Raw genomic sequence first — 12,462 nt, forward strand, 5'->3', positions numbered from 1 at the left:
ACATGCTCTTTCATTTTCTTTATTTTTTCTCTTGTTCTTGCTTGGGCGGTGTTGCGTGGTAACAGCAACCATTTGAATGCAGTGACGGTGGAAGGAATTTCAGAGAAATTCAAACTGCTCTGCGTGATTGAGAGAGATCGTGAGAGATCAGTCACAATTCACAAACAATTTCGAATGTTCACAACCCTGACTTGCTTGTCGATTCGGTTTGATGGCGAATAAAGCAACAGGTTTTTTTCCTTTCTTATTTCATTTTTACAGTTACAAGTTCACCTTACGATGCAAAAAAATCAAGGATTCATCTCAAACTAGTAACTTGTTCCAGCAGTTTCTGGGCCACGCTGGAAACCTGCTCGCAGTTGATGCTCACGTTCAAATGTGAACAATTTTCAGCAATAAATTCCACCGATTTGTCCGTTATTGGACAGTACCCGATATCCAGTTCCTTAAGTTGCGGAAATTGGTCCAAATTGCTGACAAATTCGTCGTCGACGGTTTTGATCGAATCGAGTGTAAGTTTTTCTAGCCGAGGGCATTGCAGGATCAACTTGACGAGATTCTCTGGTAGAATCTGGCACTCTGATATATCGAGTTCCTTCAGTGTGGTCAGCTTTTCGGAGATTTTCATGACGTAATTGCGCACTCTGTTGTTCCATAGGCTCAAGCTTCGCAGCGATTGCAACCTTGCGGCAAAAATGTCTGACCAACTGGCTAGCTGACAGTCCAAAATTTCCAGCGTTTGCAGATTTGGGCAGCTGGTCAAAAATTCCGCAGGCTGCTGTCGATGAAGTAAATAGCGTCAAGCCTCAAGTAGCTTAAATTGGTACTTTGAAAGCCTTTGAAGCTTGAGTACCGTCTATCTTGGCCTGAGAGAGATAAAGAAGTCAGCTCTGGCATTTCGGCCAGAAACGAAGGCTCAAAATAACTTTGATCTTCTGCGATGGTGACAGATATTTCCTGCAAGTTCTTCAGATTCCGCCCAATTTCCATGAGAACCTATTTATAAAGTAATCGAGCATTAGATATTTGCAATTTAGAATTTACTAGGTTTTCTCACCTCGTTCGTAGCAGTTATGCTGAGAACTCTAACCAAAGGCTGCATCAGGCTTAGTTGCACCGCTAAATTTTCTTCTCCACGATCAGCTATATTTGTCAACTGAAGCTGGTCCATACTGGCAATCTGCTCCAGCATAAATTGCGTAAAATTACACTCCAACTCCTTCAACGTGCCTTGGACCGATCTCAACAAACGGCAAGCTTTAACTCCCTCCTCAACGCTTACGTCGAATGCCAAATCCATCACTCTCAATCGTGGAAAAATGCTTCTAAAGATATCAAACAGTCGATTGCAGGATAGAACTTCCAGTTTTTCCAACCGAAAATTCGCTTCAATTTCCTCTACGGAACTGTACTCGATGCCATACAGACTCAAGCTGATGAGATTGGGAGCCTCTCGCAGCATTCCCAGAAGAATCGAAAGTCCAATTTCACAATGATACAATGTCAGTTCCGTCAATGCAGCGCCAAACGCAGGCCACCAAGATTCGACACAGATTATCTTCGACTGGTTCAATCTCGTACGAGAAGCCGGAAGCAAATTCTCCGGCTGGAATGTTTCATCCATTGTGACCTTTCTCTTGAACGCGACAACGAATTGCTTGCGCAAGGAGTAGCTCTGATCGACGATGTCCTTCCAACGGTGGCACGTTGACCGAACTTCCAGCAGAGAGTCTACGTCCAAGTGCTGGAAGATCATAACCAGCAGTTCCGTGGGAAGATCCGTTACGTAGTGCAGGGGCAGGTCAACCGTCTGGCGACACTCGGGACAGAACCACCACAAACCAGACGATTTGCTGTTGGACGTGCGCAGCACATCGGCGACGGTCTGATCCAGGTTGACGGTGGCGGGATGGAACCGCTTCCGGCACGGTCCATTGCACGGAACTTCGTTGCCTGGTATGAGATTCATCTGTTGCTGGGGATAGCTTCAGAGTTATTGGAAGGTTAGAAAAGAAGTAAAAATCAACTTTACCAGATTTTGCTTCCGATTTCTCGTAATCAACAGTTGAGGGCTTTTGTTTATTTGATTTGGTTAACCGCGGTGGATTTTCTTGAAATAATTCGAACTGTCAAAAATCCACCAAAGCATCTACCACATTGATCGCACGAAAATCTGTGGTAGAAAAGTATCCACCGGTAGATGCTTTGGTGGATTTTTGACAGTTCGAATTATTTCAAGAAAATCCACCGCGGTTAACCAAATCAAATTAACAAAAGCCCTTTGGTTTCGTGTAAAATCTTTATAACACTCAAAAAAATCCACACGTTGAAGTTACGTGAAAAACTATGTGGTTTTTTTCCACTAGACTTTTCACGTAACTTCTACGAGGTGGCCCTAGTAGAAACGGAATTTGCTGGGCCAGATCATTTCACATTGATTCTACGTGTTTCACTCTTTAATGCTAAATGTATAAGCTGGTGAACTCTAAATGAACGTTTTAGTAATCGTTATCAGAATCTTCTAGTACTAATGAGGTTAAGAGCTTTTTTTCTGCTGTTAAAAATGTAAAAAAAAAAGTAATGCAGTTTTTAATTTCAAATCAATGTTTTATTGAATTCTTCTGTATTAATATTAAATAAATATTTCAAATTCACGATTTCACGATGCTCCGTGTCGAAGTTGAGCCACCAGTTTGAACCGAAGTTGACCGTAACGTGATTGGTCCGGTGGGGTCAGCGGCTGAACTGACCGCTGGTCTGACTGGTCATGGTGCTCATTCTGGCCGAAATTTCCTGCCTCTCGCCGGTAACACGCAGAAGACTTTTTGTTCACCAGTCCCAACAATAGTCTCGCTGCTATTGTTGTGTTCAATGATCCTCGGCACCTCGGTGATGTCCCGACGAATCTGCGAATGTTCGAGTCTCTTGGCCACGTGCAGAATCACATCCGGAAGCCTGACCTTCTGGGGACGACCGACGGATCGACAATCGCAATGCATTTGGCGTAGACGATCTAACCACCAGCTGGATGCCCAAGAACTCCGTGCAATTTTTTGTGGGTTTAAGCACCGCGGTAACATCGGCCGCTAAGGTTAGAACTGGCCAGAAATCCGGTGGACGCCGGGAAAGAAAATTCTTGTTTCCAGGAGTCACATTCTGCAAAAAAATAAAAATAATTATAAACTATAACTAAAATAAATCAAACTTAACTTACCGTCTGTTCCATTTTAAATTAAATTTCTCGAGCATAACTTCAGCAGCAAACTTCACCGTTCGCCATCAATTTTCATACTAAAATAATCACGTAGAAATTCGACAGAATGGCGCACTCGAGTCTCGTTGAAGTTACATTTCAAATCACATAAAAGCTACACCAAATAACCTAGTGGAAAAATACCATAAGGCTTTTCACGTAACATCAACGTGAAAACATTTTTTTGCCAGTACACTTTCACATTATTTTTACGTGTGTCACGTAAAATGAGCCTAGCGAGGGGAAAATCGGGGTTACGTGATTTTTCAGGTAGCATCAACGTGTGGATTATTTTGAGTGCAGAATTCCGGAACGCAAGGAATCACTCAAAATAATCCACACGTTGATGCTACCAGAAAAATCACGTAGCCCCGATTTTCCCCTCGCTAGGCTCGTTTTACGTGACGCACGTAAAAATAATGTGAAAGTGTACTGGCAAAAAAATGTTTTCACGTTGATGTTACGTGAAAAGCCTTATGGTATTTTTCCACTAGGGTTTTCCATGTAGTTTTTATGTGTTTTGAAATGTAACTTTAACGGAACTCGAGTGCGCCATTCGACGAAATTTCCACGTGATTATTTTAGTATGAAAATTGATGGCGTTCGGGAAGATCTGCTGCCGGACTTGTGCTTGCAAAATTTCATCAAAATAGACCAGACGGTAAGTTTAATTAAGTTTGAATGCATTTATTTATAATTAAATGTTTTTTTGTTCATGCAGCTGCCGAACTCTGGATTCCAGAGTCTGGAAGCAGCATATTTTTCCCGGTGGCCATTTGAAATCTGGCCTGTTCCAACATAAGCGGTTGGTCGTGGTGATTGTTCCCACCGAAAATGTCACGGACATCGCAAACGGCTCGTGGGCCTTTGCCGAGTTTGCTCCGGAGTAGTGCGAGGATGTTTGCGGCCATCTTCTCATCGGCCTTGGCCAGAGTGGTGCCCGCGATAATGTTATTCTAAGCAGAAAGCTGTATCCGGCAAGATCAACAAACCGATGCGCGGAATTCAAGATCTGAACGTGGACGCCTATCTCTCAAACTTCTTCCTGGCCACTCATGACGTAAACCCAAAACGTCCCGACCATCCGAGCACCCGACTTGCTTTGAGAGGTTCACAAATAACCTCTCCCGGGTGGTGTGCGGCCACGTCAACCTGGCAAAAAAAAAGGCTTTCGTCAACGACAACGAACTCGAAACGGGTTCCCGTGCGGCCACGCAGGGCAGCGATATCGAGAAGCTGCACGCAAAGGTCTTCCCGCTCGGTTACATGAGGGACTGGGCCTTTTTTTTAATGTTAGCAATGTAAAATTCAATAAAACATTGATCTGAATTGTAATTAGAACTGCATCGTTGTTGTTTTCTTTTTGACAAAAAAAATAATCTGAAATTAGATCACATTAGTACTAGAAGGACACTATAATGTTTACTACAACAAACACGTAGAAAACATCAATTGATTTATTTAGCTTTTACGTGTGAAGCACGTAGAAACGACGTGAAATGATCTCGCCAAGCCAATTTCGTTTCTACTAGGTTCGCCTCGTAGAAGTTACGTGAAAACTTTAGTGGAAAAATACCACATAGCTTTTCACGTAACTTCAACGTGAATATTTTTTTGAGTGTGTTCAAGAAACTATTTTTGCAAATATTTGAAATATTTCGACAGTTACACGCTTACCAGGCGAACTCAATTATTGAGACAAATTTCGCAAAAACAAGTTCGATTCAACCATCTCAATTTTGAGATCAGATTTTATTGTTTACATTCTCAATTTTGAGATGAAGAATGCGAACTTTTTTTTGCGACGGCACTTAGCCGATTTTTTCGTTTGATACTTGCACTTAGTTGATTATTTATTAGAGGAAGAGGAGCAGGTTTTTAGAAATGTTCCTGAGAAAGTCAAAGCGATGGCCGAACACTGATTCGGTCGTTGTTGATCCACTGCCGGGGTGACATTGGCGTTATTAGGCAGGACAGCCCGGTCGAAAATGTGATAACCAAGGCCGCCGAGAACGGATCCTGCTGCGGAAGAGGAACTGAGTGCTGCTGTCAGGAATCTGTATCTTCGGCATCAAGCAGGAACAGAACGTGGACCTAGAGGAGGACAATTCCGTGACGGCTGGGCTGGACAACATGAAGATAATTGGCGAAGGCACTTGGCAGCTAAATGGAAGTGGAAAAGTGGTCCGAAGAAGACACTTTCCGACAATGGTCGGAAGTCGCAACAGTAGTTGGCGGCCAAGTTACCTGGAACAAAAAACGAGGCCGGGTACGAAAATGGCTCCGCCAAATAATCTGGCCCTGTTTGAGAAGCAAGCGATCTGGGACGAAGTTGACGTAATCCAGTTGAAGCCGGCAAGAAAAAGTACCGCCACGACGAGAACGTGCTTCAGCAGAACCAACTCAATTCCGGCCGGATGGTGGCATCACAGACAAACAGACGTGACTCTCCATACAAATAATTTTTGAAAATCATCATCAAACCACCAAATCACGGAGACGCCAGCGCTGCCTGGTGAGCTTATGCCGAAGCGCAGCCCAAAGATACCAATACAAACCCATTAATGTCATGTGTCATGTCAGTGTATGCGTGAGACAATCAAGCCTTAACGATTGTAAACATCAACAGCTGATTTAAATAATGTTGTTGTTGCTTATCATCAGTACTCGATGAAATAAAAATAAACATTCACACCGACGGCCGAAGATGACGGCCAAACCATGCGGCAGCATCAGCAACGACGCATCACAAACGCAACGACAGAGACCAAACCACTGGTCCTCCCCGTTGCTCCCAAAAACTGTCCAACATTACTTCTCTCCCGAAACCTCGAACCATTACACCTGATCAACAAGATACAAGATATAAGTCACGAAAACACCAGTAGTGGCCGCCGAAATAGAAAAAAAAAATCAATTCAAATCTACCGGAATGTATCCCAACGATGGGCGTTTCGAAACATCCGCGGGAAACGTGTCCACGGAGTAGTTAAGTTGCGTTAAACAGCAAAAAGTGACGAATGAGATGAAAAAAGTCGCAAAGATTCAAAAAAAAAACGCTGCCGCAAACTCTTACACCGAAACAGAACAACTGTGGATGAAGATTGAGTGGCGCTCACGATCGACGCAACATCGCCAAAAGGACGACCAGCAGCAGCAATTGCTCCAAGGTTGCTTCGAAGGAGATGACTTCACCACACAATCTGGCTTCCTCCGCAGTAGTGGACGCCTCATCAGCAGCCTCGGCAGCGGCAGGCCTATCGGCTTAATAGTGGGGCAAAGGGTATGTCTTCGCTAGTCAGCCGCTCATCTGACCCTGGTCGAAACTGCCCCAATCTTGTCCCGCAAAGCCTGGATTGTGGATCACCGTTAGAATTCCTGAATTCTATCATATTTTTTTGTTTTCATTTGCTGCCACGTGCTCACGCTCAACTTTACAACAACAAAAACACATTACACCTCGCATTACACACACTGAGGAAAGACGGGCGAGCTGTCACGACAGCAGCGCCATCAGCGCCGGGTGAGTGGATGCCGAAGCTAAATTGCATTTGAAATAACCGTTATGGCTCGGTTATTGAAGGACGATGGTTCCGAACTCGAGTGTCCCGTCTGTTTGTCTGTGGTGGCATTCTACGGGCTGATAGTGTTGGTGTACGTGTCCTATTCGAGCAAGTAAACCCGGAGGGAACATGATGGTCGTGATTGATACGGTGACCCTAGCTTACAGGGCACCGAGTCGCTGGTAAAGTTCAGTCGCAGGCGTACAAGTGGATTTCTAAAAGCTGTAAATAAATAAAATTTCAAAATCTTTGCTTACTTCATTGTAATTTAACTTATTTATTGCTTCAATTCACCTTCCCCAGCCGATTTTCGGATTTTCCGGCGATTTTTACGGTTCCGAACGCATCTCAACGTTGAGATCGCATTCTACATCTCAAAATTGAGATCAAGTTGCTCATCTCAACGTTGAGTAGTTTCACTTTTAAGGCTAGTATGCAGATCGGAAGGAAAGGGGTCAAGAAATAGCTTAACGCACAGCAGAACAAAGGAAAGGCAATGATTTCTTGAGCCTTTTCTTCACCCTCTCTGGCTTGTTTTCACTGCCGCTGCTGCCCATTTGAATTTTTTCTTGACCGGTTCCTTCCGAAGTGCGTATACCGCTTTAGCCGGTTTGGAACGTTCATCTCAAAATTGAGATCGACTGGTTAGCGTCCACCGGGGTTGAGTGTACTAATGAATGGAATAGTGGAACAATCCCGAATGTTTACGTTTTGGTTTTGTGCCCTAATGAAATGTTTGGCTCGAATTTCTGCACTGCGGAACGTCTGGAAAATGAAACCAAACATAAACAATCTCTCTCGCGAGAGAGCTCTGCAAACGAGTCTCTCTCTCGCGTTCGTTCCAAACGTCAAAACAAATCAACACGCGACTTGCCTCGCCGCACGTTTTGGAGATCGACATTGAATTTTGGACTATTTTCCCCTAAATGCAGTTGTTTCAATAGTTTTCGACCATGAAGTTTGCTTACAAGGTGAGTCTAACTCGATTTCAAATGTTGGTGAAATTAAATTTGATGTTTTGGTGGAATTACAGTTCAGCAACCTGCTCGGTTCGGTGTACCGGAAAGGCGCGCTTATTTTCACCCCGGATGGCAACTCCGTAATCAGTCCGGTCGGGAACCGGATCACCATATTCGATTTGAAAAAGTGGGTTTTAGTAAGGGAGCTGCCAGAATGTTGTAGCTAATCTTTGTTTAATTTATAGCAACAAATCCCACACCCTTTCGCTGGAGAGCGAACACAACTACACGGCGCTGGATCTGTCCCCGAACGGGTGCACACTTGTGGCGGTCAACGAGGTGGGTGAGGCGCAGATGATCAGCATGATCTCGCACACCGTCATCCATCGGTACAAGTTCAAGGCGGAGGTGCGCGCTGCGGTTCAGCCCGGACGGGAAGTTCTTCGCGGCTTGCACGGGGAACTCCGTAATTGTGTTCCGTGCGCCGGGGGAGCTCAGCGGGACGTACAACGCGTTTGTGGTGCAGCGGGCGTTTGAAATCGCGTACGACGAGACGGTGTTTGTGGACTGGGCTTGCAATTCGAAGGTTATGGCGATCGGATCGAAGGACAATTCGGTGCGCGTGCAGGGCGTTGAGTTTTGAACAACTTCCGGCCGTTTATACTTGGAGGGCATCGGGACGCGATTGTGGGTTGCTTCTTTGAGGAGAAGACGCTGGACGTGAATACGATTAGCAAGGATGGTCAGTTGATGTTGTGGGAGTGCAGCGTTGAAGTTGATGATGTTACCAGCGGAGATGGGCTGATCCGGATTAAGGAGGAACCGGATGCTAAGAAGAGTCGGGAGTTGGATGAGGACGAGCAGGAGGATGATGTCGGGGCTGACGATGACTTTGAGAATGCTACTGGGAAGGACAAGGAGTTGGAACACTTGCAAGGTGACTTTACCAAGGACGAAGATCGCGATGAAAAGGGTCAACTGCTAATCACCAAACCCAAGCAGAGCTTCAAGTACAAACGCCTTGCTCGGCACTACCTGGCGGACGAGGCCCGCAAGGAGAACCCCAAAGCCTTTGTGACCGCTTGCGCCTACAACAAACAGCTCAAGATCCTCATAACGGCCTTTTCCACCGGCGTGTTCTACCTGCACGAACTGCCCGACATCAGCATGATCCACTCGTTGAGCATCTCCGAGCACCGCATCGACTCGGTAACGTTTAACAACACCGGCGACTGGATCGCCCTCGGCGTCCCCGACGTTGGCCAACTTCTCGTTTGGGAGTGGCAGAGCGAGCAGTACGTCATGAAGCAGCAGGGTCACTCCACCGGACTCAACTGCGTGACCTATTCCCCGGACGGACAACTCCTCGCCACCGGCGGTCTCGACGGGAAGGTCAAACTGTGGAACATCACCAACGGCTTCTGCTTCGTCACCTTCAGCGAACACTCGAGCTCCGTTACCTCCGTAGAGTTCAGCGGCAACAAGAAATTCTTCGTCAGCGCCTCACTCGACGGAACCGTCCGCGCGTACGACATCGTCCGCTATCGCAACTTCCGCACCTTCACCTCCCCCGAACCCGTGCAATTCGCCTCCGTCGCCGTTGACCAATCCGGCGAACTCGTCGCCGCAGGCGGCCAAGACGTCTTCGAGATCTACCTCTGGTCCATGAAGCTCGGCCGTCTCCTCGAAGTCCTCAGCGGCCACGAAGGCCCAGTCGTGTCCCTCGCCTTCTCTCCCGTCCCCTCCTCCTCCGCCATGGTGTCCGGCTCGTGGGACAAATCCGTCCGCATCTGGGACGCGCTCGAATCCTCGTCCGCGCACGAAACCATCGACGTCGGTTCGGACGTGGTCGCCGTGGCGTTCAAGCCGAACGGTGAAGAAGTGGCCGTCGCGTCCCTCAACGGAAACGTGTCGGTGTTTCACGTGAAAACAGCCCAGCAGCTGGCGTCTATCGAGGGACGGAACGATCTCGGCGGAAGCGTGTCGGAGACGGATACGAGCACGGCAGAAAAGAATCTGGCGGGGCGGGCGTTTACGTCGATTTGCTACTCGGCGGACGGGGAGTGCATCATTGCGGGTGGGAGGAGCAAGTACGTGTGCATTTATCACGTGAGGGAGGCGATTTTGCTGAAAAAGTTCCAGATTACGCAGAACAGGAGCTTGGATGGGTTGGATGTGAGTATTGCACAAAATTTGATTTGATTAGAGTTTGTTACGGTGGGTTTAAAAGCAATACCCTCTAATATCTCGGGTTATTTTCAAAAAGTCCGAAGTGCCATTTGTGGACAAACCTATTCAATTCTTAGTTAATTTATTGATAATTTAGGCTGTTGCAAATATTTTACAAAGCTTTTGTCGAAAGACTCCAACCCCACCCTCCAAATTCGGCTTGAAAAACTAGAAGGCAAAAAGTTTTTTCAGAAATCTTAAAAATGTTATTGAAAACTAAAGTTTAATTAACTCAAAACCAACTATTATGCATTTTCCTGCGTTTGTAATCATCTTTAGCATGTTTGAACTCCTTTAAAAACATTTAAAATTTTTATGAAACACCAAATCCCCAATTGCGTTGTGAAAAAAAAATCCGTCAATACATCGATATTTTGAAAACTAATGATTGAAAAACAACTGGACGCGTGTTTAATGCATTTTAAAACATTGTTTTCATCCAAATGTTGAAACCTTGGCTTGTAATTTTTATTTCCAATAGGTATTTTTTTTTTTTTGATATTTATCAATCAATCAATCAAATTAGTCGTTTATTTTCAGTTTAACAATTCGTGTGCACTTAAGGTCTCAATGAACTTGCGTTCCTCTAAAAAACCTCTTTGCAGTAACGATTAGTTACAAATACTGTTTACATTATCTTAGATTACACTAACATGTTCTCACTACAATACATTTTAAAAACGTTACAAGTATCTAGCTAGGTTGGTACGGATGAAAAATTTCACTTTTTGTTTAATTTTAAGAAGTTGATCACTTGTTTTTAAATCACCGGGTAAATTATTGTACATTCTTGGTCCGTTGCAGCAAAATCTTCTCCTCCCTAATTCCGTCCTAAAGCAGGGAACGACTAAACGTTCTTGGATTCTCATCCTACGTTGGTGATTCAGCATGCGGATTTCGAAAATATGATGGATGTCTTTCAGTTTAACCATGCGATGCGTTAGTATAGTTGTTTGGAGTTCGTGGAGAGCAGCAATAGGTAGAGCATTGTGAAGAGTTGAATTGTAAAGTTCGAGTGTAGGGAACAGGAAAGGCAGCTTCAGGATCGCTTTCAGGCACCGGTTTTGCTGGATCTGGACTGTCTTCAGATGTCCACAAAGTGGCGCATTAGACTTGACCAGGTTTTCAATATGGATTTTCCAAGTAAGCGTTGAGTCCAAGTGTATCCCAAGGTATTTGAAGGTTTCGACCTCGTCAATACAGCAGCCCTTCACTTCTTTGGAGGGACTTTGCTCAGAGTTGCGGCAAAGTTGAGTGACATTAACTTCAAAAACGTTACTAAATCCACCTTTAGGTGGTTGGTGCCTTCCTTGCATTCATAAAAGTGAATACCCTACACAGCCTCAAAAAGTGTAAAAATAACACTTATTTTTATCAAAATATCTGAGATCCGGCCTAAAAAGTGTATATAAAACACTAAAGTACTTATAACTTTTGATAGGTTTGTCAGATCCTCAATCTCTTGGGCTTATTGGAAAGGTCTTTTGATTACCTATCCAACGATGGATCGCATGATAGATCCGGACAGCTTTTTCATCAAAATATTTGAGATCCGGCCTCAAAAAGTGTATAAATAACACTTAAGATTCTGAGTCGATAGGTATACGTGAAGGTGGGTCTACGAGGTCGAATAAAGAAGTTCATTTTTCGAGTGATTGTATAGCCTTTCCTCATTGAGATGAGGAAGGCTAAAATAAACGGCCTTATTAATAATCAACTTTAAAAGGGATTTAAATTGCTCGTTTGTCTGCACGGTCTTTAAATCAATGTTCTTGCGAGCCAAATGTAAAAGATTGTTTATTGAAAAAGTTACGTTGTTTCAATCTATAAAACTGATCTATCAGATGGAGTTTTGAAATTTCAAGTAGTTTTTGGCGTTTGCGTAGTTTCAATATAAAAAATATAAAAATATCAAAGAGCTTCCGTGGCCGTGAGGTTACGGGTTTCGCCTTGTAAGCGGAAGGTGATGGGTTCGATTCCTGTCTGGCTCGGCAAAGTCAGATCCTTTAAAAGAGTAAATATGCTCACTGGGAATACTGACCGGTAGGGGATGGGTTTCGACAAACGGCGTGCTAGGTTTCCAATCCAGAGGTCGTGAGTTCGATTCTCGTACCGGGATGATGAAGTTTTTTTTTTAAAAAGAACAAAAATGGAATTTTTTCATCAGTTTTGTTCAAAAAAGCTTCCAATCATGGTTCAGATTTTCAGATGTTTACCAAATAAATAATAATTTAAAATATAAGTTTTTTACTGCATTTTGCAAAACATTGAAATCAGATAAGACCGAGGAGAATATTTTTGCAATGCGCTTAGATACCACCACCACGTTCTGTTAAAGGGTCAAAAGACGGTTGAACACTTTGTGGCTGAAGAGAATCCTAATTTCACAATTGTAATGAAAATGAAAAGAAGGTATTTAATTAAATGCCCTTGTATTTTCATTATTTTTGAGGGTCTT

At 44.3% G+C, this 12,462-nt stretch overlaps 2 protein-coding genes across 2 annotated transcripts in view; one reads left to right on the forward strand and one right to left on the reverse strand.

Moving 5' to 3' along the window:
- LOC119767986 lies at window positions 1–2,296 on the reverse strand. Its single transcript, XM_038258143.1, has 4 exons — window positions 2,285–2,296; window positions 2,033–2,068; window positions 1,058–1,975; window positions 1–996 (listed from the first exon to the last, which is right to left on the reverse strand). The coding sequence occupies exons 3-4, from the start codon at window positions 1,967–1,969 to the stop codon at window positions 760–762; spliced, it is 1,149 nt and encodes a 382-aa protein (XP_038114071.1). The 5' UTR covers window positions 1,970–1,975; window positions 2,033–2,068; window positions 2,285–2,296; the 3' UTR covers window positions 1–759.
- Window positions 2,297–7,658: 5,362 nt separating this feature from the next.
- The window catches only part of LOC6043657, a 40,080-nt gene continuing 35,276 nt past the window's right edge, over window positions 7,659–12,462 (forward strand). Inside the window, 5 exon segments of the mRNA XM_038250473.1 lie at window positions 7,659–7,787; window positions 7,850–7,962; window positions 8,021–8,173; window positions 8,175–8,407; window positions 8,410–9,950. Of these exon segments, the coding sequence (XP_038106401.1) occupies window positions 7,770–7,787; window positions 7,850–7,962; window positions 8,021–8,173; window positions 8,175–8,407; window positions 8,410–9,950 (2,058 nt within the window). The 5' untranslated portion in view covers window positions 7,659–7,769.

This window comes from Culex quinquefasciatus, chromosome 2 (assembly GCF_015732765.1).
Source record: "Culex quinquefasciatus strain JHB chromosome 2, VPISU_Cqui_1.0_pri_paternal, whole genome shotgun sequence".
Lineage (NCBI taxonomy): Eukaryota > Metazoa > Arthropoda > Insecta > Diptera > Culicidae > Culex > Culex quinquefasciatus.

What these genes read in the sequence shown, in the direction of transcription:
- LOC119767986 (XM_038258143.1), bottom strand. Translation starts at nt 1,969, where the DNA reads ATGAATCTCATACCAGGCAACGAAGTTCCGTGCAATGGACCGTGCCGG. An exon ending in GCATAACTGCTACGAACGAG is followed by an intron (nt 997 to 1,057) that starts GTGAGAAAACCT and finishes CTTTATAAATAG; the next exon opens with GTTCTCATGGAAATTGGGCG.